Source organism: Terrapene carolina, unplaced genomic scaffold (genome assembly GCF_002925995.2).
Source record: "Terrapene carolina triunguis isolate 2854851 unplaced genomic scaffold, T_m_triunguis-2.0 Scaffold136, whole genome shotgun sequence".
Taxonomy (NCBI): domain Eukaryota; kingdom Metazoa; phylum Chordata; order Testudines; family Emydidae; genus Terrapene; species Terrapene triunguis.
The window spans coordinates 4,548,477-4,570,501 of NW_020664487.1; the positions used below are offsets into that span (position 1 = coordinate 4,548,477).

The following is a 22,025-nucleotide window of genomic DNA, read 5'->3' on the forward strand; positions in this document are numbered from 1 at the left end:
CTGGGAGGGAGGGGTGAGGAGGAGGAATGCGGCGTGCTTGGGGAAGACGCGGGGCCAGGGCAGGGATTTGGGGAGGGATCCAATGGGGGCAGGGAGTGGGTGGGGCTGGGGGGGGCAAGGCGGGGATTTGGGGAGGGATCCAATGGGGGCAGGGAGTGGGTGGGGCTGGGGGGGCAAGGCGGGGATTTGGGGAGGGATCCAATGAGGCAGGGAGGGGGCGGAGGTGGGGCAGGGAGGGGGCGCGAGACAATTCGCGTCCCTGGTGTGGGGCCCCACACCTGCTAAAGCCGGCCCTGCTTACTCACACCGGTGAGCCTTCACTCGCCCATGTAGTTTCACTGCTTTCAGTGCTTGAATCTGCTTGAGAGAGAGAGACACTCCACAATCTGGACCACCAGGACTACTTGAAGAGAGTGCTGCTACTCAACATGAACAAGGATGGCAGAATCTGACCCCTAATAACCACTTCCAGGTTTTAAACTTCAACTGACGTTCGTATATGGGAAGAATTAATCCCAAATTGTCAGTGTCCTCAGGAATCTTCCTTTAGTCAGCTTGACATATTAGTGTTTGGGTCCTTTTGCTGCCTGGATAAACATGCTTTGGTTGGGGGGGAGGTCGTTAACATGTCGCCACTCTGATGCCTGTTTTCCTGTCTTTCCGCTTGAAGCCAACCAGTCCCCACAGAGGCTGGTTCGTCCCACCCTTCGGAGGGAACCCCTGGTGGGTGTACCTTGCAGCAGCCATCCCTGCGCTGCTTGTGACCATTCTCATCTTCATGGACCAGCAAATCACAGCCGTCATCGTCAACAGGAAAGAGCACAAGCTCAAGGTGGGTGCCTTGTACCTTGCATGAGTGCAGCAAAGTAGAGCCTATCCTCTCCGTGACAGAGTCGGAGAGAGAGCCTGTGGTGGTAATGGGCACCTGCTCCCTTTGAAATACTAAGATTGGTATTTAGTAATAGCATGTATTTTGTTCTAGCACAGATTATTCTTCCAGATTTGAAAGCAAAGACATCACTTCTGCTTGAAAGCGACAGTATTTCTCGATCAACGCTTGTTGTTAAAGCAAAGGACACAGGCGGTGGGCCAGATCCTGATGTTTTTACTCTGTCACAACTCCTTTTGACTTCAATAGGCATTCTTTCTGAGTGAGGATGGAATAAACCCCGAGGACCAGATCCTTGGCCATCACCAAAGGCCCCAGTGCAGGGAATCCTTGTAGGGCATAACGCCGGCATGATCATTGCTAGCCACATACTCCTCCCGCCATTGGAGTAGGGGCCTTGTCAGGCTTATCCACACAGCACTCCTCCTGCTGCTTGGCTTGCAAAGAGATCCCTAGGGAGCCGCTCTAATCACTACAAATTAGAGCAGCCTTATGCTGTGAGCAGATACTTTTGCTTACACCCACCTTTGATTCCCCAAGTGTGAACACGGTACATCTTAAAACAGCCCTGAGTAAGGCTTGAGATACCTTGACCCTCTCCCTGCAGGAAGTGGACTGTTAACCGAACAAACTCCCAAGTAATGGGAAAAAAGGCTATTAGATTTCACATGTGAATCAGTTATTCCAAAAATTCTCACCTGTGGCTTCTGCTCCTAGTGCTGTCTCATTGGTTTTCAGCACCACTGCCATGGCACGAAAGGAAAAGATGACAAAGCAACACAGAGGGGGACTTAGGAGAACAATAGAGAGAAGAAAAATGGTTTTCCCTGCATGGGATGCCCTTCTTAACTTAAGTTGGGCACACTGGTGTGTCCTGCAGATAGAGCACAACAGCAGAGCACAGGAAGCTGCCCATCCCTGTTGTAAAGGTGTTTCTCCTTGGATTTAGTGGTCAGAGTTTTGGGGGAGATGGCTCATTGTTTCCACCTGCTGTTTGCTGTCCCCTGGGTTAGCAAGTGAGGTGCAGGTGAACGGGGCAGATACATAAGGTGAGAACTCTTCCGAATTCATCTTTAACTAACAAAAGGGGGCACTGACTGCTTGAAACTGGCCTCTCTGTCTGCAGTAGTGCTCTCAGCAGTACTAGACGTCTATGGTAGACAGTTCCTGTGGCAGAGGGAGGGTAAACAAAGCTCATTCCAGAATCCATCCGCACTGGTCCCTGAGTTGGCAAGAGGTAGTAAAAAGCATTTCCTCCCACCCGGAGCTGAACGTCCTCAAATCCCCAGCCCCTACTAGCTTGGAGCTCAGCCAGGAGCTTGGGGGAATAGCAGTAATTTCTAACAGAGCTGGTCTCAGCTGAGTTTTCAATTCCTTGTCTGGTGAAGGGTCGAAAAAGGCCTTTTATCACAGAAAGATTTTTTCAGTCTGAGGACAGAATAAATTGGCCTTGATAGTTCTGCAGGACTCTGTGATTTGAAGAAAAGGGGGAGGAAGGGTACTCAAATCTGTGCGTCACACCAGGAGGTGCTGGGGCCGGGGTGCTGCTGCTGCTCCTTTTTCACTTGCCGCTCCCTGGTTTTCCAGTAAGCCAGTTAGAATTGTGAGATTTTCCAGTACCCATATGCTGAAGAAGGAAAAGAAAATGCTTAAGAACATAAGAACGGCCATGCTGGGTCAGACCAGTGGTCTATCTAGCCCAGTATCCTGTCTCTGGCAGTGGCCAGTGCCAGATGCTTCAGATAGAATGGACAGATCAGGACACTTTTGAGTGATCCATCCTCTGTTGTCCAGTCCCAGCTTCTGCCAACGGGAGGTTTAGGAACACCTGGAGTACGGTTTTGTGTCCTGGACTATCTTGACTAATAGCCATTGATGGATCTATCCTCCATGACCTTATCTAATTATCTCATTTGATGTGAATATGCAAGATAGAAGTATGGTGTCCACTTAGCCTTTGAGACGTATGTGATGAGACCCACACCATCCCTCTGGTGGAAAGGCTAATGCGCATTCCTGCAGTTATGCAGTGCCAGTTAGGCACATTGACAGAACCCGCTCCATCTGAAGAAGTGGGGCTTAAAAGGGTGCGAGTGGCTGCAGAGATGGGGGTTTGTTTTCCTTGGAACGGGGTAGCTGCCAGGGTCTGCTAGCGAGCTCCAGTAACAAGGGAGCTCAGCCTGAGGCAGTTGCTAATCTTTTCCTTCAAGCCCCCTCTTTGAGGCAGACAGACACTCAAGCTCGGTATGAGCAAAGGCTCTGGAGGGCTGCATCCAGCAGTGCCCTGAGGTGGGTACTGGGAAGCACTGCCAGGGGCTAGGGACAAGGGGATTGTAAATTGGGCTCTGAAAGAGTCCTGGGAGTGAGCTGGGCTCCTGCCAGGAACAATAAGATTGCTCAGGAGTGGGGGCAAGAGACTCAAAGATGCCCGGGCTGAGGGTTGGCTGACTACAACATGGTTGAACCAGTGTTGCCAATACCTACCATTCATCCCTCTGAAGCATTCCCGACTGTGACATCAAAAGGCACCTTGGAGGATAGGATTTCTGCCAGCATGGCTGCACTGCTGCCTTCCTGGATTTCCAGTTCACTTTCCTTTTTATTTTTTTCCAGCAAGAAATACAGATAGTGAATCAATGCCAGCCCCACGCTGATCCCTGCATGAGAGATTCGTGAAACCTGTGGGGTGTGGTCCGTGGGGGTGTTTCTAAACTGCTGTTTGCGTCACAGGGGTCGGACCCAGCTGCTCACCTCATGGGCGGGAAGCTAATCAAGCTAGTCACTAGCTAAGCCCTCTCTCTGGCCGCCGCTGATTGACAACTTTCCCTCCCCAGAGAAGCTATTGACTGTTGCTGTCTTCAAGAGGAAGAAGCTGCTTTGTGGTGGTGGCTGGCTTTCTTCGTGTGTCTTCAAGGGATACTGGGGGGTTGCACCCCCCATCTTGTATCTTAAGGACTCTCGCCCCCTCCCCCCCCCAGATTCCCAGAGTCATGTGAGGAAGGGCTCAAGAAATAATCTGACCCTGTTGTCCCACAGGGCAGGGGTTGTCCCACCCACCAGAGTGGCTGTTTCATTAAGACCAGAGAGCTACATTGCCCTGTAAGGGTACGTCTACACTACCTGCCGGATCGGCGGGTAGTGATTGATCTATCGGAGATCGATTTATCGTGTCTAGTGTAGACACGATAAATCGATCCCCGATCGCTCTGCCGTCTACTCCTGTACTCCACCGCGGCGAGAGGCGGAAGCGGAGTCGACGGGGGAGCGGCGGCAGTTGACCCTGCGCCGTGAGGACGTGAGGTAAGTCGACCTAAGATATGTAAGATACGCTATTCTTGTAGCTGAAGTTGCATATCTTAGGCCGATTCACCCCCCCCCCCCCCACCCCCCCCGCCCCCCCCGGGTAGACCAGGCCTAAGACTTCCTTAGCCCCTGGGACTTCCCTGCCTAATGTGTGGCAACTAAGCAATGACTTAGGGTCCCTGAGTTTCCACACTAAGTCTTCTCGGTGGCTGCTGCTTTTCTTGGGGAGCAGCCACTGGAAGAAGGGACTCTTTTCCTCTTCCCATGGCCCTATGTGTGTGTGATGGGTAGAGGGCAGGGGTTAGTTGTCATGCCAAATCCTGACCTCTAGGCTACAAAACTCAGTAAATCCTAGAGTTTGAAGGGATGACAGGACACTGGCTCTGCCCTGTGGGCCTCTGTCACCCCCTGTACTTACAAGATCAGGGAGTGGCCATAGGGTGACCCATCAGAGAGAGGCACTGGGCCCACCAGGTGATGGCGATTGGGAGTCGGAGGGTTCTGGGGCTTGTTGAGAGGGAAGCCAGCTGAGAGAGGATCCTATGGCACATTAGAAACATGTATAATAGTGAGACAGAGCGGGGTGTGCAGATTTTTCTGCTGTGTAAGCCTCTTGGCACCATGCTGGAGGAGCACCTTGAACCCTGAAGACCGGCTCCATATGGGTGGGTCCGAGATTCAGTATGAATACCCTTGTACAGCTCTAATTATTGTCGCTGACATCCCCCGTCTGACCATTTCAGATGGGAAGATGATGTGAATTAACTGAGCAGTAACTAGAATCCAGTGGATAGAGCTGAGGATACCACCGTGCCTACCTGACCTTATGCTTGCTGGTAGGCTCATGCATAGGGGGTTTTGTTCATTGTAAAGCCGCCTTTCTCTCAAGTGAAAGGATCCTTAAAGCTGGAACCTTAGACTGGAGCTGATTTTTGCTTTGACTGTTTTGTTTTTATTACAGCATAAGGGTCAGGGTTTCTCTTGCCTTATCAAAATGAGCAAAGTTTCTGTAGATTTGACAAGCCCCTATTAATATATATTTAATAGCATGGTTATCGTACAAGGAAATCACTGATCGATCGCTTTAAGCAATATGCAAAACAAGGTTTGTTTGTATAACTGTTACACCTGAGTGAACTCAGCATGTTGGTCTGACTGTCTGATATTAAGAATCTAGGCCTCAGAGACTTTGGGGTGATGAGATAGTGGGGTAAATCCACTCTAGACTGGAAATGCCAACAGGCAGACCCCAGTGTGACAGTTGATTTTTTGTTGTTGTTTTTGTTTAACTGCACAGTAGACTACAAGGAAAGAAAGTGAAGAGACTTTAATTAGAATCAATAAGGAAAGTAGCCTCAGTTGCCCGTTTATGAATGTTCTTTAAAGAACTTTGTAGTCACTAATATAGTCACAATATGGTATGTAATGATATTTTTTAAATAAACGCTCTAAACTGGCCCTTTACAGTTTCTCATACCCTACAGAGTTTTGCCTGCCCTGCAGGATGAATTCCATTGAATAATATTGAGTTCCTGTAAAAAGGATTCTCCCTTCTGCAGGACGGGAGGCATTTTAAAAGGGCTGGAATGTAGGAATAAAGACTGATTCATAATGAGGGTTATATTGGGGTCATTATTTAGGTGTGAACCTAATAAATAATATAATTACCATGATATGGTAACGATTGGCATTATTTCACAACACATGAAGATTTAAGATCAACCTGAAATTGACCTCAAAGAGTGGGTTTGAATAATAGGGGAAAGGGAAAGGTGTTTTTTTGTTTTGTTTTGTTTTTTATTAAAAGATTGCCTTTGATTGGGATCTGGATCAAGAAATGCTGGCTGACTGCTGAGATTGGCATAAAATATACTTCTGGACTCCTTATTTCTTTAGCAAGGTGAACATCAGTCCTAGTTCATCTTATTCCAGGCCATCCATGTATTATTATTCTTCACACAGCTTCCTAAAGGTTAAAGCCTTTCTTTAACCTTAATTAGAAGAACACCATAAAAAGAAAGTGAATATGGAGGCTAGGTACAGCCATGAACTGTACAAACAGTTTTCTGGAAGATCCACCAAAAGGTAGAATCCGCGTCCATATGCATTTTGCAGGGGGCTTATTTCCTCACCCACAATTGTGAACTTCCTTTCCATAGCCTCCATTTCAGACGGTGTCTCTTCTCGCCAACCCAGCATTTATGCAGCTTCACAAACGTAGCCATTTTATCTCCATTAGGAGTAAGCCTCAGGGAGGCAGTGGATGACTGAAAACGGTATCCTTTTATTGGTGGTGTCCATCTCCTCCTCAGGACTAATGTCTCAGCAGTATTGGTCATTCAGGCTCTTTGGTTTCCTGTACATTTCCCGGTGAAGTTGTTGTTTACCACTTAAATGATGACTAGCAGTGATATGCTGTGGGTGAGTGGGGGGCTCTCTCTCCTCGGAGCTCATTAAAATTCTCCCACCAAATTGAAGGGAAAGTTGGGGTAATCTCCCTGCCTCTGACAGACACACTTATTCTGGCTACTGCTGGAGAGACATCCCTGGGCTCATTAAAGTGTCTCTGAAGAGATAAATTTTCTCTTGCTTTTGAGTAGATTGAATCTAATAGGCAGGTATTTAAAAAAAAAAAAAAACTGCCGGGGAAGAATTCCTATCATCCCTCTCTGCAAAGTCGACACCTCCACGCCAACTTGAGTTCAGTTTAATACAAACTGAACGCTACTTTTCTAGCAACACACTGTATATTTTTTCCAGTAACAAAGTATAAACTTTTGACCAAAGTGCTGTTTAATGTAAAAGTTTGTTTCCTGCTTCCTTTGTTATGGTTATGAGAACATGTTTTGTTTAAATGGCGGGGGGAGAGAAATGAATGGATTTGTAGTCCCTCTCTGCTCCTCAGCAGCAAACATGGCCCTGGTACATAAAATCTACTGGCAGGCTAAAGTGGGGACAGTTTTCGTGAGAGTGCCTTGGCAGCGCATCACTGACTAGCAGACTGAATTTTGCTGGCCTGTTAACCAAGGTAAAGTGGTAGGAAAACAATGGACAGAATTCAGGTCTTGCCAGGTATCTTTCCCTGCTAGAACATCACTCAGCAGGTCTGACTCACCTGTTACTGCTAATAAACTCAAATTTAACAGATCTTAAAACATCTAATCTTCAAAATATGAAATTTTTTAGATTCCGTTCTTAATAATGCTCCCTCCTTTCCTGTCTCACCCCTTGTGGTTCAGTGATTTGGAGTTTTTTCTGTTGCCCTCTTAGTCTGCCTGCTCTTTATGTATACCAATAATTTTCTCAATTTCAATTTCCAAAGCAATTTCATCAAGTTATTAGAAGACCGCATATTGAGATTTTAAAGCAGCCTGGAGAATTTGGACACCATCCTCCCTTTAAAATTAATGATCCCCTAGATTGCTTTGAAAATCTCAAACAACAGTACACAAATCTGAAGGCGGTTCATAAAAATAAAGTACCGTGGTGGCCATTTATGAAGTCAACATTTTCCCACTGCAGTCACTAAAATCCTGCACTTGCTTCCTGTTCTAAGTACAGGATCTTCGATACCACAGTGTGATAACTGTTGGTAAACATTGACTTTTGGCACTGTTTGGCTTTGATAACCCTTCTAGCTTGTGTGTGCTGTCAGGTAGACTTTAGTAAGTCATTATGCTCATACTTATTTCACAATAGGTTCTTAAAACTAATGTTAAGCTGTGGACTGGTTTTATTAAGGGGTACCCTGGGTTTCTAAAGCTTTGTGATGTCCAGGGTGTCACTTAAGCTAGCTGGGGGTGACTTTTCAAAAAAAAGACACCGTCATAGTTAATATCAGATGAAAGGATCTTTGCAAGGAGTAAGGGCTTCCATTATGTGGATGGATGTGTGGAATTTGTATTATGAATAACTATCTCCTTCCTAAAGAAGTACTCCACAAATGGGATTTGTGGATGCTTTGTAAATCAGAACACACGAGCCCAAGAAGGAGAAAATGCATGTAATGTATCCAGCGCACGGATGATTTGGGGCCTTCGTTTCTATGACGGATTTCCAAATAATGAGTCATTTCATTCCTGCAGATATTTGTTCAGCATTGCATTCACCTTCACACTAATTGACGTTGTGTCTGAGGCTTTCCTGTAAATGTGGTCTCTGTGATCATGACTAGACCAGAGGTGGGCAAACTACGGCCCGTGGGACCGTGCTGCCCGGCCCTTGAGCTCCTGGCCAGGGAGGCTAGCCCCCAGTCCCTCCTCCCCCGCAGCCTCAGCTCACCGCGCTGCCAGCGCTGTGGGCAGCGGGGCTGTGAGCTCCTGCCAGGCAGCGCGGCAGCGTGGCTGGCTCCGGCCGGGCGGCGTGGCTGCCAGTCCTGCTGCTCTGAGCGGCATGGTAAGGGGGCGGGGAGCAGGGGGGTTGGATAAGGGGCAGGAGGTCCTGGGGGTCAGTTGGGGGACAGGGAGCAGGGGGCGGTTGGATGGGGCGGAGGTTCTGGGTGGGTGGGGTGGTCAGGGGAGGGGGAACTGGGGTGGCGGGGGTTGGATAGGCATGGGAGTCCCGGGAGGCCTGTCAAGGGGCGGGGGTGTGGATAGGGGTTGGGGCAGTCAGGGGACAGGGAGCAGGGGAGGTTGGATGGCGGCGGTCTCAGGAGGGGGTGGTCAGGGGACAAGGAGCCGGGGGGGTTGGATGGTTCGGGGGTTCTGAGGGGAGCAGTCGGGCGGGAAGTGGGAGGGGGCAGATAGGGGGCGGGGGCCAGGCTGTTTGGGGAGGCACAGCCTTCCCTACCCGGCCCTCCATACAGTTTCGGAACCCCGATGTGGCCCTCAGGCCAAAATGTTTGCCCACCCCTGGACTAGACCCATATGCACAAGCAGGATATAACTCTTGGCCTTCTGCTGTGTCTAGAGAAATGCCCTGTTGTAACTGGGTCTGTAGGATAACAGCTAACTCTCCCTTATAAACCACTATCTTGCTTTTTAGGTAGTTGCTCCATGTCGCAGCACTTTCCAAGTTCTCTTGTTGCCATAACAATCTCATGGGGTGCAAATGGACCATTCTCTTTTCTAAGACACTGCTGCAATTTTGTAGGGGTCTTGGACATGTGATTGATAAGAGTAGAATTTCTGAGGATGGGAAAGTGGACAATGTCATTACAGATAATTTTGCAGGGGTCTTGGGCATGTGATTTCCTTGTCAACACAATAGCTAATAAAGTAAGGGGGACAGTTAACTATAAAAATAGCACTATACAATGGTGTGTTTGGGGGGTGGTTTTTTTAAAAGGGCGTATTACCAAGTAAAAGAACGGACAGTCTAGAGCTGCTTTGAAATACCCTGCAAGATTATACCCAGGAAATGTATATATTTTTAGTACTTGAACATAATATTGTTTGGATAGTTTACATTCCTGCCAAGATTCAGTGTGCATCCAGTCTAATTTTTGCCAGTTTGTATTACTTTCTGTAGCTGTTCTCAGCCCATAGTTTGATTTGACTAATACCCTTTGTATGGAATTATTTTGCTGGTTGGTGGGCTTGAACTCCCCTCCCCGCATATAGTATATGTGCATGTTTTGTATATATGGTGATCAATTAATTACTGGTGGACTTTCTGCAATTTTGATCTCTTCCTCACAAGGCTGCCTACCCCCTTTATTTGTTAAGTCACCCACCACTGTAATATATACCTGTGTACATTGATAATTCAGCCTCTGAAGGTCATCAGGTCATACTCTGCTAACTTCTGATCAAGATGATTTGTGTCCAATTACCATCAGTCTAGAACTATGAGAAGGTCCTGGTGCTCTAAAACGTTTGATGATTAGCTGAATACTAGAATGTTTCTTGCCTGTCTTCCTCCACAGAAAGGTGCTGGCTATCATCTGGATTTGTTTTGGGTGGCTGTTCTGATGATTATATGTTCCTTCATGGCCCTGCCCTGGTACGTTGCTGCTACTGTGATCTCCATTGCCCACATCGATAGCTTGAAGATGGAGACTGAGACCTCAGCACCTGGAGAACAACCCAAGTTTCTGGGAGTGAGGTACGGCAAACCAAAAGCGGCCTTGTTTGCATGCAAAGATCAGTGTGATCTAGCACCAAACAGGGCAAAGGCAGAGAGACTCAAGGGGAAGAGATGTCAGATTTACAGCACATTTTCAGCTTAGCTGAGATTTCCTCAGAACTCCTTTAGTCCTCATTGTTTGTATTCGCTTAGAAGTTTGTATTGAGTAGATCCTCTCCAGAGTTGTTTCCTAAAAGGGAAAAAAGTTGTCTTAAAACTTGTGTGTGTGAGAGAGAGAGAGAGACTGAAACTTTTAATAAAAGTTGTATATTGTTTTTCACTGCTTTGAGAGTGAAATATGTAGGCTGAGATTTTTCAAAACTGACTAGGAGACTTGGCCACAAAACTCCCAGAGGAGTGTGGCTAATTTCCCTGGGTGGCTTTGAAAAGCTGATCTGTAATGATAAGAGCAGGCTTTCTGAGGATGAGAAAGTGGACAATGTCATTACAGATAATTTTGTAATTGGAAATTAGACAGATGTACATGAAGAAATTCAGTGGCCAAAAAAAATCAAACTTGTGGCGCCTAAAGCAACCAGCTCTACCTAATCCAGCAATTTAATGCAATATGTAGGTACCCAGACTGAGTGGCCTTAAGTGACTTTAGCCGGAGCAGCTGTGCATCTGAAATTCAGGCCACTTACCTAGGTGCTTAAATGTGAATTTAGGTACCTAACTTTACATACTCGAAAATGTTGGCCAGTGTATTTTCAGACTTGCTGAGCAACCCTGGCTCCCCCTGAGGGCAATGAGAAGTGCAGACGCTCAGCACTTCCATAGAAAGTCAGACCAATAGTGCATGACTTTCTTCTGTAAGTGTGCTGACCAGCATACAAAATTGTGGTTTCCTTCTTAGACGAGGATTCAAAATATGCCACCAACTAATGAATCAGTAGCCAATGATTTATCATTGATACGCGTATAACACACATTGCCAATCACCAGGGGCGGCTCTAGCTTTTTTGCCCCCCCAAGCAGGGCAGGCAGGCTGCCTTCGGCAGCATGCCTGCAGGAGGTCCACCGGTCGCGCAGCTTCGGCGTACCCGCCGCCGAATTGCCACTGAATCCGGGGGACCTCCTGCAGGCAAGCCGCCGAAGGCTGCCTCCCTGCTGCCCTCGCAGGGACAGGCAGGGCGCCCCCCGCGGCTTGCCGCCCCAGGCACGCGCTTGGAGCGCTGGTGCCTGGAGCCACCGCTGCCAATCACGTACAAAGAATTTAGCCTGCCCGTTGATGGCTTGTGACATTACACTTTCAAACATGTTCCCCCAAAATTGATTTGTAACATCCTACTGATTTGCCAGTAATTTGTTTGTTGTTTAGCTATCTGAGTAAAAATGACACTCTGGGAATAGTCTCCATTTTCAAAGGAGCCAGGTTTTCAAAGTTGGGTGCAAACTGCTGCACCCACAAATCAGGCAATTGGACAAACATGCAAATACATGTTTTTTGCATTAGCAAACAGTGTGCGTGTTCAATGTGTGTGCATGATGTTTCTGGCCATACCATTGCCACCCACCTTTGAAAATCTGGCCTCAAAAACTAATCGTTAGAGTCTGGTGTTTTGTTTTTTGTTTTGTTTTGTTTTTATGGAGAGTTGAACAGAGAATGAAACCTAGGTTAAAGCAGGAGCTAGACGAGTAACTGTCTGATTTGGTTTCAGGGAGCAGAGAGTCACTGGAATCATTGTATTCATTCTCACTGGTGTGTCAGTCTTCATGGCTCCCATCTTGAAGGTAAATATGTTAAATTTTCCCCTTTTCCTTCTTCTTGGGACACTGAAAGATAAGGAAGCTGCCCACACTGCAATAACAGACTGTTTTATGATAAGACTGTCATCATAGCAGTATGGAAAAGGAGATTAGGGAGAATTATTGATGTAGTTTTATAATTTAGTGAGAGCTTAAAATACATGATTTTTCCTCCTAAAAAGTTTATCTGTAGGTTGATACAGTGTTGCCAAGAAATTTTAAGATTGGGTTTTTTTGTATCCTTTTAATACAAGAGTTGCTTTAAATGTTTGCGTGCAGCACTGTTATATTGTACTTCATATGTTTCATGCATCTGCCACATGCATGTGCTCATGCAAAATATACTGCAGACAAATTTAGAGAGCTTCTTGGAGCCATGCTGGAAGCATGGTTGATAGCACAATGTATTTGCTCCATGGAAGACATCGGTTTACAATGAATGTATAGTCAAGAAAAAGAAATGTGAAATTATATAAGTGTATGTGTACAGCTATTTACATACTGCTTTGCATCAGTGGCATGGCACAAAGAAGTCAGGTATACCACTGAATCTGGTCCTTGCACCTTGAGTCAATGGGAGGTGAAGGAACGGTAGTACTGTGGTATTGATTCTTAGCCTGGGGGTGACAGAGAAAGTTTCAAACTGATTCCCTTTCCAAACTCCCCTAGAAGCCAGAGTGACTTCACTTTATAGTCTTGGAGGAGGCTGCCAAGTGAAGAATAAGATTGTTTCTTCAGCATGCATCAGAGGGATGGATATGGTGTGAGATGTGCTTTATGCATGAATCCAGGGCATCCACATATTGTATGTACCAGGAAATCAATGAGCATATCTGAAATAAGACAAATCCTTTAGCTCATTCTGTTAGTACTGTGGAATCCAATTCCTGTAGTACGTTAATTGCCATGAATAACTTTTCAGTGATCTCACATATGAGTGTAGAAAATTTTGCATTTGGCACCCAGCTCATGGTGTTACAACTCAGAGTGTAGACGTGACTTAGATGATGAAGAGTATAAAGAATTATTGGCAATCCATTAAAGTTCAGCTGGTCTGAGCTAACAGAGCTACTCCATGGGTAAAATTCTGACCCCACTAAAGTCAATGGGAGTTTTCTCACTGACTCCAGTGGGCCTGGATTTAAGCCCTTTAGGTCCAGCTGTCAGAGCATGCATCTGAGCAGTGCTAGGTTCATAAAACTTGCTTTGCCTTTGAATAGAACAACCAAGAGAATTGAACTTCTAGGCTTTCTCCTCTTACATCAGCAATATTTCCATCCCTCAGAAATACTGCCCACCTGAGCAGTATGCAAAGTGTATGCATACGAGGAGGATGATATCATAGAAATACAATTTCTTAATCTCCCTGTTTTTCCTGATAGCCAGCTAGTAGAGTTCCGCCCAGGCACTGATCAGCTCTGCCTCTGATTTCTTTCTTTAAAACTCATTCCCCTTGGGTTTTTGTCTGTTTGCTACAACATAGATGTTTGCCTATTTTTTGAGATCTGGGATTTATTTGCCTTCAGCTACATACATATAGGTTACCGTTAATACATCATTAGATCATAGAACAACACTAGGGAAGCTAGTTACACATCTCCGGTGCAGGAACTCTTCTATTCGTGTATTAGACTTTTGTGATGACGATTATTTATTTATAGCATCCAAGATATAGGCAGTAATGGGGAACAAGAGAGTTGTGCCAAACAAGTCCCAGCCCTGCGGATTTAGAGTTTAAAGGCACAATCGGTCGGGAGCAATGCAGAACAGTAGCATACGTTACGATATAGAAACAGCGGCAGGGCCATAGTAATTGAATGATATAACAGGTAGGTATTGTAAGGGAGAAGGCAAATGAGAACTTTATGTGTATTAATCAGAGAGCAGTGTCGTGGAAAGGCATGAGTGAGCAAAGGGGAAGATGTGACCTTCGGGTGGAGAGGAGGCAGCAGGACCAAATATGGGGAGGGGCCGGTGGTACCAAGTACCTTGAAAGGGAAGAGAAGAAGCTTTTTTAAAAAAAAAAAAAAAAAATCAAACCTTTCCTATTCTAGATTTCAGCGGCTGGTTTTACAAATAGTAAATTCCTCTTCATGGTTTTTTTTTTTTTTTTTTTTTTTCCCCCCCCCCCCCCCCCCCCGTCTTTAATTTCATGCTTAGTTTGATGTATTTGGTTGTTACTTTGTGGCCGTCCCCTGATGAACTTTTATATTTCTAAGCAAGGATTGCTCTGTTCACTGATTATTTTACACACTTGCCTGAAGGACGTGTATGGGGTAAAGTCTGTGGGATAGATCTGTATGATTCCCATTAAGGTCAGTAGGAGTTACTTGGCAAAATTCCAGAACCTTTAACAAAACTCAGCAGTGGATTCTGCTCTTGTAAAAACTGCCTCGTGGAATGCCTTGTCAAACCTACACACCTTATGATGCCAACAGTAAATTGAATACTAACAAGCCCAAATTCAATAAAACAGTCAGTGAAATGAATAACTGCATTACTGTGGTTTTGGGTGTTTTTTAATGTCCCTGATTCTTCCACTCAGTAATGGCAGATCTTAGTTCCTGCTAAGAGAATGATAAGCAGTTTCCTATAAATACATTTTTTTTCTTTAGTTGGCCAGCAACAGGTTTGCTTTGAGTCTGTCAGCTAGCACTCCCTTCCCTTACCAGAGAATACATTGCCAGAATGAAATCTTCCAGAACTAAAGCACTGCACTTTTCCTACACAACTGGATTAGCTTAAGCATGATACTGTACCTAGACTTCACCGAGGAGTGAGTTACGTGTTTGTTTATCCTGAAACAGTGCGATGATACTCAAGTACTTTTTATTTTAAAAAAGAGAGAGAGAGAGAGAGAGAAACAGCACAGAAAAACTTCAGAGCTGAACTAAGATCTCCACAAACTTTCGACCCATCTTGCTTTAGGAGACATTGTCTCGTCTTATCCCTCAGACACCACAGTAATGCAAACAACACAAAGTGATCCATTTTTTTCCATTCCTACAGCGCGCTGTCAGAAGGCTGCGGCAAGCAGGCTGCAGGAAAATCATTTAGCTTTTAATAATGAATATAAATCAATCACATTCAGTGAAGCAAGTGCTGCAAACAAAGCCACAACAAAGGATTAATGTACAGCAGAGAGACTTGCAGAAGCTGGTGGGGAAATGAGGCACAGTTGAGAAATGGACAGCACATCCTCATTAAAGCCTTGATCCTGCACAAACTTATGCATGCTTAACTTTAGGCACATGACAGGTTTCAGAGTAGTAGCCGTGTTAGTCTGTATCCGCAAAAAGAACAGGAGTACTTGTGGCACCTTAGAGACTAACACATTTATTTGAGCATAAGCTTTCGAAGAAGTGGGCTGTAGCCCACGAAAGCTTATGCTCAAATAAATGTGTTAGTCTCTAAGGTGCCACAAGTACTCCTGTTCTTTTTAGGCACATGCTTAACTTTAGTCCCACTGACGTCAGCACAACTACTTCTATTTTTAAAGTTAAGTGTTTGCAGGATCAAGGCCTAAGGAAGTACTTGTGTGCCACTGTGTTTATAACCTAGGAAAGGGTTAATAATAATGTGGGAATACAATAAAACGTTTTATTGTCCTGCTTTAAAAGTTGTGCATCGAAGATGTTAAAGAAATGTCACTCAAAAGAAAACTGGAATGTACTCTTAGTTCAGAGCGGCATTGGACGTGCAATGCCTGCCCTGCAGTGGTGGTTGCGAGTCATTACACTAACTGCTTTTCTCACCGCAGGGTGACTGATGCAGGAACTGCTCTTTTGCTTGGTGTCAAAGAAATTATATTAAGGATTTTAAGCAAATCTTGTATTTGGACCATCGTCTGATATTTTGATTAACCACATGTCATGTTTATTACAAATAACTTTGCTGCTCAGCTGAGGGACTCTTTCATTTTTGGCAACCTGCACCGTTATTTTGCTGCTGATAAAGGCTTTTTGTCTGCAGTTGGAGTGCCAGATTTTAAAAAAAAATTAATTTCCCATGTGCTGCCATCTGTTCCGCAATGTGGTTCAGTGCTTTGAAACTGCTTCCGTCCCATGCTAGGGAGATTGCGTTCAATGGGGGGTGAAGTGATCCCTATGTATCACCTGCCTCGGAAGGGTATTGGGTTTGTACTAATCAATGAATATTTATAAAGCACTTTGAGACCTTTCGATTAAAGGTAGATCCTGACCAAGTAGCTGGGCTGGGTACTTGGCAGATGCATGGTGGGTTGAAATAGCCTATATTGAAGGGAGTGGGATAGCTACAAAGGTGGGGGCTCCTCTAGCATTGACCCCTCTAAGCCACGCAGGGAGCACACATGGAGCAAGGCTATGTGTGATGCAGAGGGTGGACCCACTCCCTGTCTGGCTCCCCAGCATCCAGCCTAAACATTACCCATTCCACTGCAAAGGGGCCTGTTGTGTAGGGTGGGCTGGGCTTGCCACTTATGTGAGTGCAAAGTGGTGGTGGTGTTTGGAAGGCAGGTTTGGCAAGTGAGATGATGACTCACAGTTGTTAGCCCATGACTAGTTATGGATTAACGTGGGTCAAGGATTGGACAAAGAATAAGAGGTTTGGTTCACATTATCTAATCTCTGGTTTGGAACTCTTATGAGAACAACCTTTCTTTGCAGATTTCTAGTCTTTCCAGAGGCTGGCAATGTGATGGGAATATAGTCTCTTTCCTTTTGGGAGGCAGCATTTCTGCATCCAGTTTTATTCAAACCCACAAGTGCAGGGACACAGGCTCGTTTTACAACTTTTAAAAAACTTTTAACCTTATTGGAACGTTTTCCCACTCCCTGACTCTGCCTCCTGGTTGGGCTGGCTTCACTTCCCTTCTCTGTTGGGCAGATTTTTGTGTTGTATGAGCCCTGTTGTCTCCCAATGTAATTACATCTGCCCTTTAGCTATTTATTTTCAACACAAGTGCTCTCCCATTCACTAAAATACTATATAAAACTTGCTAATTTCTATGACTTGGCATTACTCATGTGCGTACGAAATTCAGGGTTAGCACAGGATATGAATTATGTTACTCTTTGTGTACCAACTAGATGATTGTTTGAGGTTATTCACTGTAGTTTTTCCACTGTTCTTTTCCTTCCCCTAGTTTATACCTATGCCTGTGCTCTATGGAGTGTTCCTATACATGGGTGTTGCTTCCCTTAATGGAGTGCAGGTAAGTTCCCATAGCAACCAAAGCCACTCTGATATTTAAGGGTAGATTCTTTAAAGGACCTTGTCAAGAGGATGGTAATCATTAACCATTGCTCTTGTTTTAACTACTTGCCCTTTCCCTCCTCCACCTCATTTTCATTCCAAAGGCTCTTACCAAGGCTTCACAAATATTATCACACAAATATTGTCTTGTAGATGATACCAAATAAAAGCAACCTTTCCACAGGAGAGCACCAAGTTCCGGTCTTCCGAGCAGCGTCACTGCCACAAGAAGCAATCGTAACCTTATAAGTGTGTTCTCAGAGGGTGATTTAAAACCATCTCTCTGGCCCCTTCCTGATAAAAATACTGAGAACAGTGCGTGTTCACTTGCCATAGTCCTGCTTCTTAGATGGCTTGGGCCTGTAACAGGGCCTGCTGCTTTGCATTAACAGGATTTATTGAGGTGGTATTATTCTCCAGCATGAACTGGTGGGAATAACTGAGCAAAGTCGAGCCCCCTTTCTTTGTCACTGAGGAAATGTTACATAAGGGAGCCTTTCTCCCAGGGCAGCCGCTTTAATTGGCATTAGGAAGCTGGAAGTGGTTTTGTTACTTTCTATCACCTGCTAATTGCAAACTTCTTCTCCACTTAGCAGAGTTTTAATGGGAAAAGACTACATGTTCTGTGGATGCATTCAGAATTTACTTAGTCCTTTTAAAAATGGCCCTTTCACCCCCTAGATTGAGATTAATCTGGTTTCAGAATCAGCCAGAAGCAGGCATCAGGCCAGTGCTCTGGCAAGGGACAAGCAGTCGATTGTAATATTCACTACCCCTGGTTCTTCCAAGCAGAATTTCTCAGTGCTCTGGCCCAGGTGGCCCTTGTGCTACAGAATGTTTGTTTTTCAGCTGTCCAAGGACAACTTCTGAGTGATAGGAAATCCTGGCTGGGGATTCGCTCCAACCCGTCTCTTCCAGTAGGGCTAGAGGCACTTCCCCTCTTACCAGCTCCTCGGGCTGCTTTGTTTTTGACAGAGTCAGGTCCTCCGCTGCTGGCAATCAATGCCACTCCTACAGAACTATACCCTTTGCACCAGCTAAGGATCTGGCCCTAGGCTCTCATTTTACACACTGTCCAACATTTCCAAACCCGGATGCCTAATGTTAGGCACCTAAATCCATATTTGGGCACCTTAATGGAACTGGCTTGACTTTGAGAAGTGTTGGGCAACCACAAATCCCAGTGAAATCCATGGGAGCTACCGGTTTTTAGCACCTTTGAAAATCAAGTAACTTCTATTTAGCTGCCTAAATATGGATTGAAGAGCCTAACTTTAGGCACCCAGGTTTTAAAATGTTGCCCATTGTGCAGAAAATAAAGGTTACTTAAGAGGGAAAGAACTCAGCCACGGGGGGCAAGGGTGTGTGGGTGGGTGTTGTTTTTGCAGGAAGAGCAGGTCACCAATTAAGGGCCAACAATGCTTTATCACTCCTTTTTGTGTATCAGCTACTCTATTGTATCATTTAATTTTTTCTTTCTTCCCTCTCCCGCTCAGTTCATGGATCGTCTGAAGCTGCTTCTGATGCCTCTGAAACATCAGCCTGACTTCATTTATCTGCGTCACGTCCCGCTGCGCCGGGTCCACCTGTTCACGTTCCTGCAGGTGGTGTGTCTGGCCCTCCTCTGGATCCTCAAGTCAACTGTGGCTGCTATAATCTTCCCAGTCATGGTAGGTGGTGTGTCCAGTTTCTACTTCATTTCAGGCTCCCTTTACTTAAAGCACCCCACAAAACACATTACAGCGCTAAGCTGGTAGACCCCTAGCAAAGAACTTTTGTCAGTCCATCCATCACACTGATACAAGATTACAAGGGGATGCTCTCCGCGCCCTCTACTCTTCGTGTTCGTGGCTGCTTTTTCGCAAATCCTTTTGGGGGAAATGGGTCCATAAAGTTAATTTTTTTTTCCAGGAAACCACAATTAATTTTGACCCATTTTTGCTGCCACAGTCAGATTTCCCACACCCTCCCTCTGAGCTATGTCAACATATAAGAAGTGCATTGTTTTCCCTTGATAGTTCACATTAAATACTGCACAGAAGTCTTCTTCCCTGCTTCTGAATAACACAAACTGACAAAAGCGAAGGAATTTGAGGGCAGAGCTGTCCTCAGTGTCCTTTGCTTGTGTGCTGCTGTAACTCAGGATGGGGAAATTGAGAAAGTTAATTGGCTAAGTCAGGAATGAGAAGTCGGCTTTTCTTGGAACTGTGTGTCATAAAAAATTAACAGTGGTTCATTTACTCCTTCCATCTTTGGGGAAGTGTTTTTTATTTTTCAATATTACATCAGATTCACTCTAAAATGTTGAGTAAATGTTGAAGGACAAATTATTTACCCAATATATCATTGTGTAAATGTATAAGGCTTTTATATGGTATTTACTCATAGAAAAGAACCTAGTGCACCTGGTAGCACCAAGACCAGAAACCCCAACACTCCCACACTTTGGGGGAATTCAAATGCACACTTTGCAGCAGGTTCTCTTTTATAATGGGTCAGAGCAAATCCCCAAACCTGAAGACACACCTACACAAACACATGATCCTTGGAAGAGCTTAGCTGCAAAACCAAACAGCACAGCTCAGGCCCTTCTCTATTATGTGTTTTATCTTTGGTATAACTAGAACGCTTGGAAGTGAGGGTTTCATTCCAAACCTACTGTGACCGAAACAATACCTCCATTAATGTATACTCCATAGAGTCTAGCCTCCAGCTTAAAGACAGTTCAGATTTCAGCTAGGCTCATGCCGGATGGCTCCTCATGAAACCGGGGCTAAACTTAGCTTATTTCAGGCTTAGTTAATAGGCGAGTCAAAGCCAACTGTAGTTGTACAATGTATGGTTTGTCTAAAAAAGGGAGAGAGAGAGAAACAGAGAAAAAAAATAATGGGACGCATTTACTCTTGTGTTGATGCTGTTAGAAGGAACAAAGCTGATGCAGTTAAGAAAATTCACCGTGGTTCCACTGTGGAAACATTCCTATGTAGAAAGATACCTTTAAAATCAATATATCTGGTCTGCTGGCATATTAAGAGCCATATCTTTACAAAACAGGAGTAAAAACATTTAGCAAAGGCATCTGAGAGAGACTGAGCTGGATTCTCTTCCTCATGTGCACAATAAGCAGAGATCTGAACGGACTCCAGTTACAGATCCCCAGTTTGTTACACCTGTGCAAACCCCTGAAACGCGGTGGGGCTGCACAGGGGTAACTGAGAGCCTGGCTTGGCCTGCAGAACTTCAGTTGCTGGTGATGATTCACAAGAAGGCAAGAACCCAGCTAGACTTTTAGTTCCCAAGTTAAGTTAGAAGAACTGGCAGTTAGAGAAGTCAATCCTGTTTACTTGTAACCCAAGCACCTTTTAATACAGAAATAACTGGGAAACAGTAACCATGGAACCACTCAATGCCATGTTTTCCAAAGTCATTTTTCAGGGTAGAATTGTAACTTACCTGTGACAGGTTATAGTGTAACCCTGTATATTATTCCTGTTTACTCTGACTTGTGGTCACCTAAGACATTGAAACCTGGAGTCCAAATCAGCTACAGGGTTTAGATGTCCAACCTGACGTGAGCTATTGCAGTAGCCTATCAGATTTCAGACGTGTTAATTTGCAGACAGGACTGAGGCATTTGTGAAGAACAGTGTCAGATTGAATACACAGGGTAAAGCCAGTATTCCTGAGTAAAGATAATGTCCTCAGTGAGTTAGGGGAATGGTAACATTTAAATAAGGGAATGCTGAATTTCTGTCCCACCAGATCCTGGCGCTTGTGGCAGTCAGAAAAGCCATGGACTACCTCTTCTCCCAGCATGACCTCAGTTTCCTTGACGACGTCATTCCAGAAAAGGACAAGAAGAAGAAAGAGGATGAGAAGAAGAAGAAGAAAAAGAAGGGCAGTCTGGATAGTGACAATGACGATGTAAGGAGCTTCCTGCCATCGTAAAGTAATAACCTCTAGCTAGCTAATACTGGGTGTCCCTAGGTGCACTCCCTCCTCCCTGCCTAGTTTGACTCAGACTCAGCATGATCTTTACCCACTGCAGGCACCTGGCCCTGAGCTTGTCATCTTTCAGATGTCCCTAACCTCCGCTGGCGGAACTTTCATTTCCGAGAACTAAGAGTCCCGTTTTCACAAGCATACTCTACTCCGTGTCTATTGAAATGTTATATGTTCTGAGTGCTCTCTCTTCCCCTAGTCTGTGTACGCCCTGACTCTCTTTCACTTTTGTTTTTTGTTTTGCTCTTTAGGATGTAAGAGCTCTGGGCAACCAGCTCCACTACCAGCGAAAATAATACACTTGTTTGGAGTATTCCACGGCTCTTTAATTAATTCATTCATTTAATTTTTAAAAGCGCACAAAGATGTGACTTGCTTAGTCACATTCTGCAAGGTCTTTTATTTGTGGCTGGTAATCCTGGCTTGAAAATTGAGAGAGGATAAGTGGCTGTCTAGAGTGTGATTTACTCGGAGCTCTAATCTCTGATTGTCGTGTGCATTAAAATAATGAAGCATAGCTGCTAATGTTGCTCTTAAGCGCTGTGACTGATCCATGTGCCTTAGAATACTTCAATTGTTTTTTTGTTTGTTTGTTCCATATGCACTTAAACAAAAATATTGCCCTTGTGCCTTTAAAGCATTTTCCTACCAAGGCTCAATTTGAGGTCACCTGTCTATTAAATCACCCTCTTTCTCTTGGGGAGTTGGCTCTCTTTACCCCCAGCTGAATGACAATGGGAAAGGACAATGGGGCTTTAACTATTAAAGTACAATGATGCAG

General features: G+C 45.1%; 1 protein-coding gene across 2 annotated transcripts in view; it reads left to right on the forward strand.

Annotated features, from left to right (window-relative positions):
• SLC4A4 (solute carrier family 4 member 4) overlaps positions 1–22,025 on the forward strand; it is a 246,793-nt gene that overhangs the window by 217,672 nt on the left and 7,096 nt on the right. For both annotated transcript variants that reach the window (XM_026653263.1, XM_026653265.1), the window contains 6 exons: positions 671–832; positions 10,059–10,237; positions 11,920–11,992; positions 17,133–17,201; positions 18,739–18,912; positions 21,005–21,166. In XM_026653263.1, coding sequence (XP_026509048.1) covers positions 671–832; positions 10,059–10,237; positions 11,920–11,992; positions 17,133–17,201; positions 18,739–18,912; positions 21,005–21,166 — 819 coding nt within the window. The remainder of the gene's footprint in view (positions 1–670; positions 833–10,058; positions 10,238–11,919; positions 11,993–17,132; positions 17,202–18,738; positions 18,913–21,004; positions 21,167–22,025) is intronic.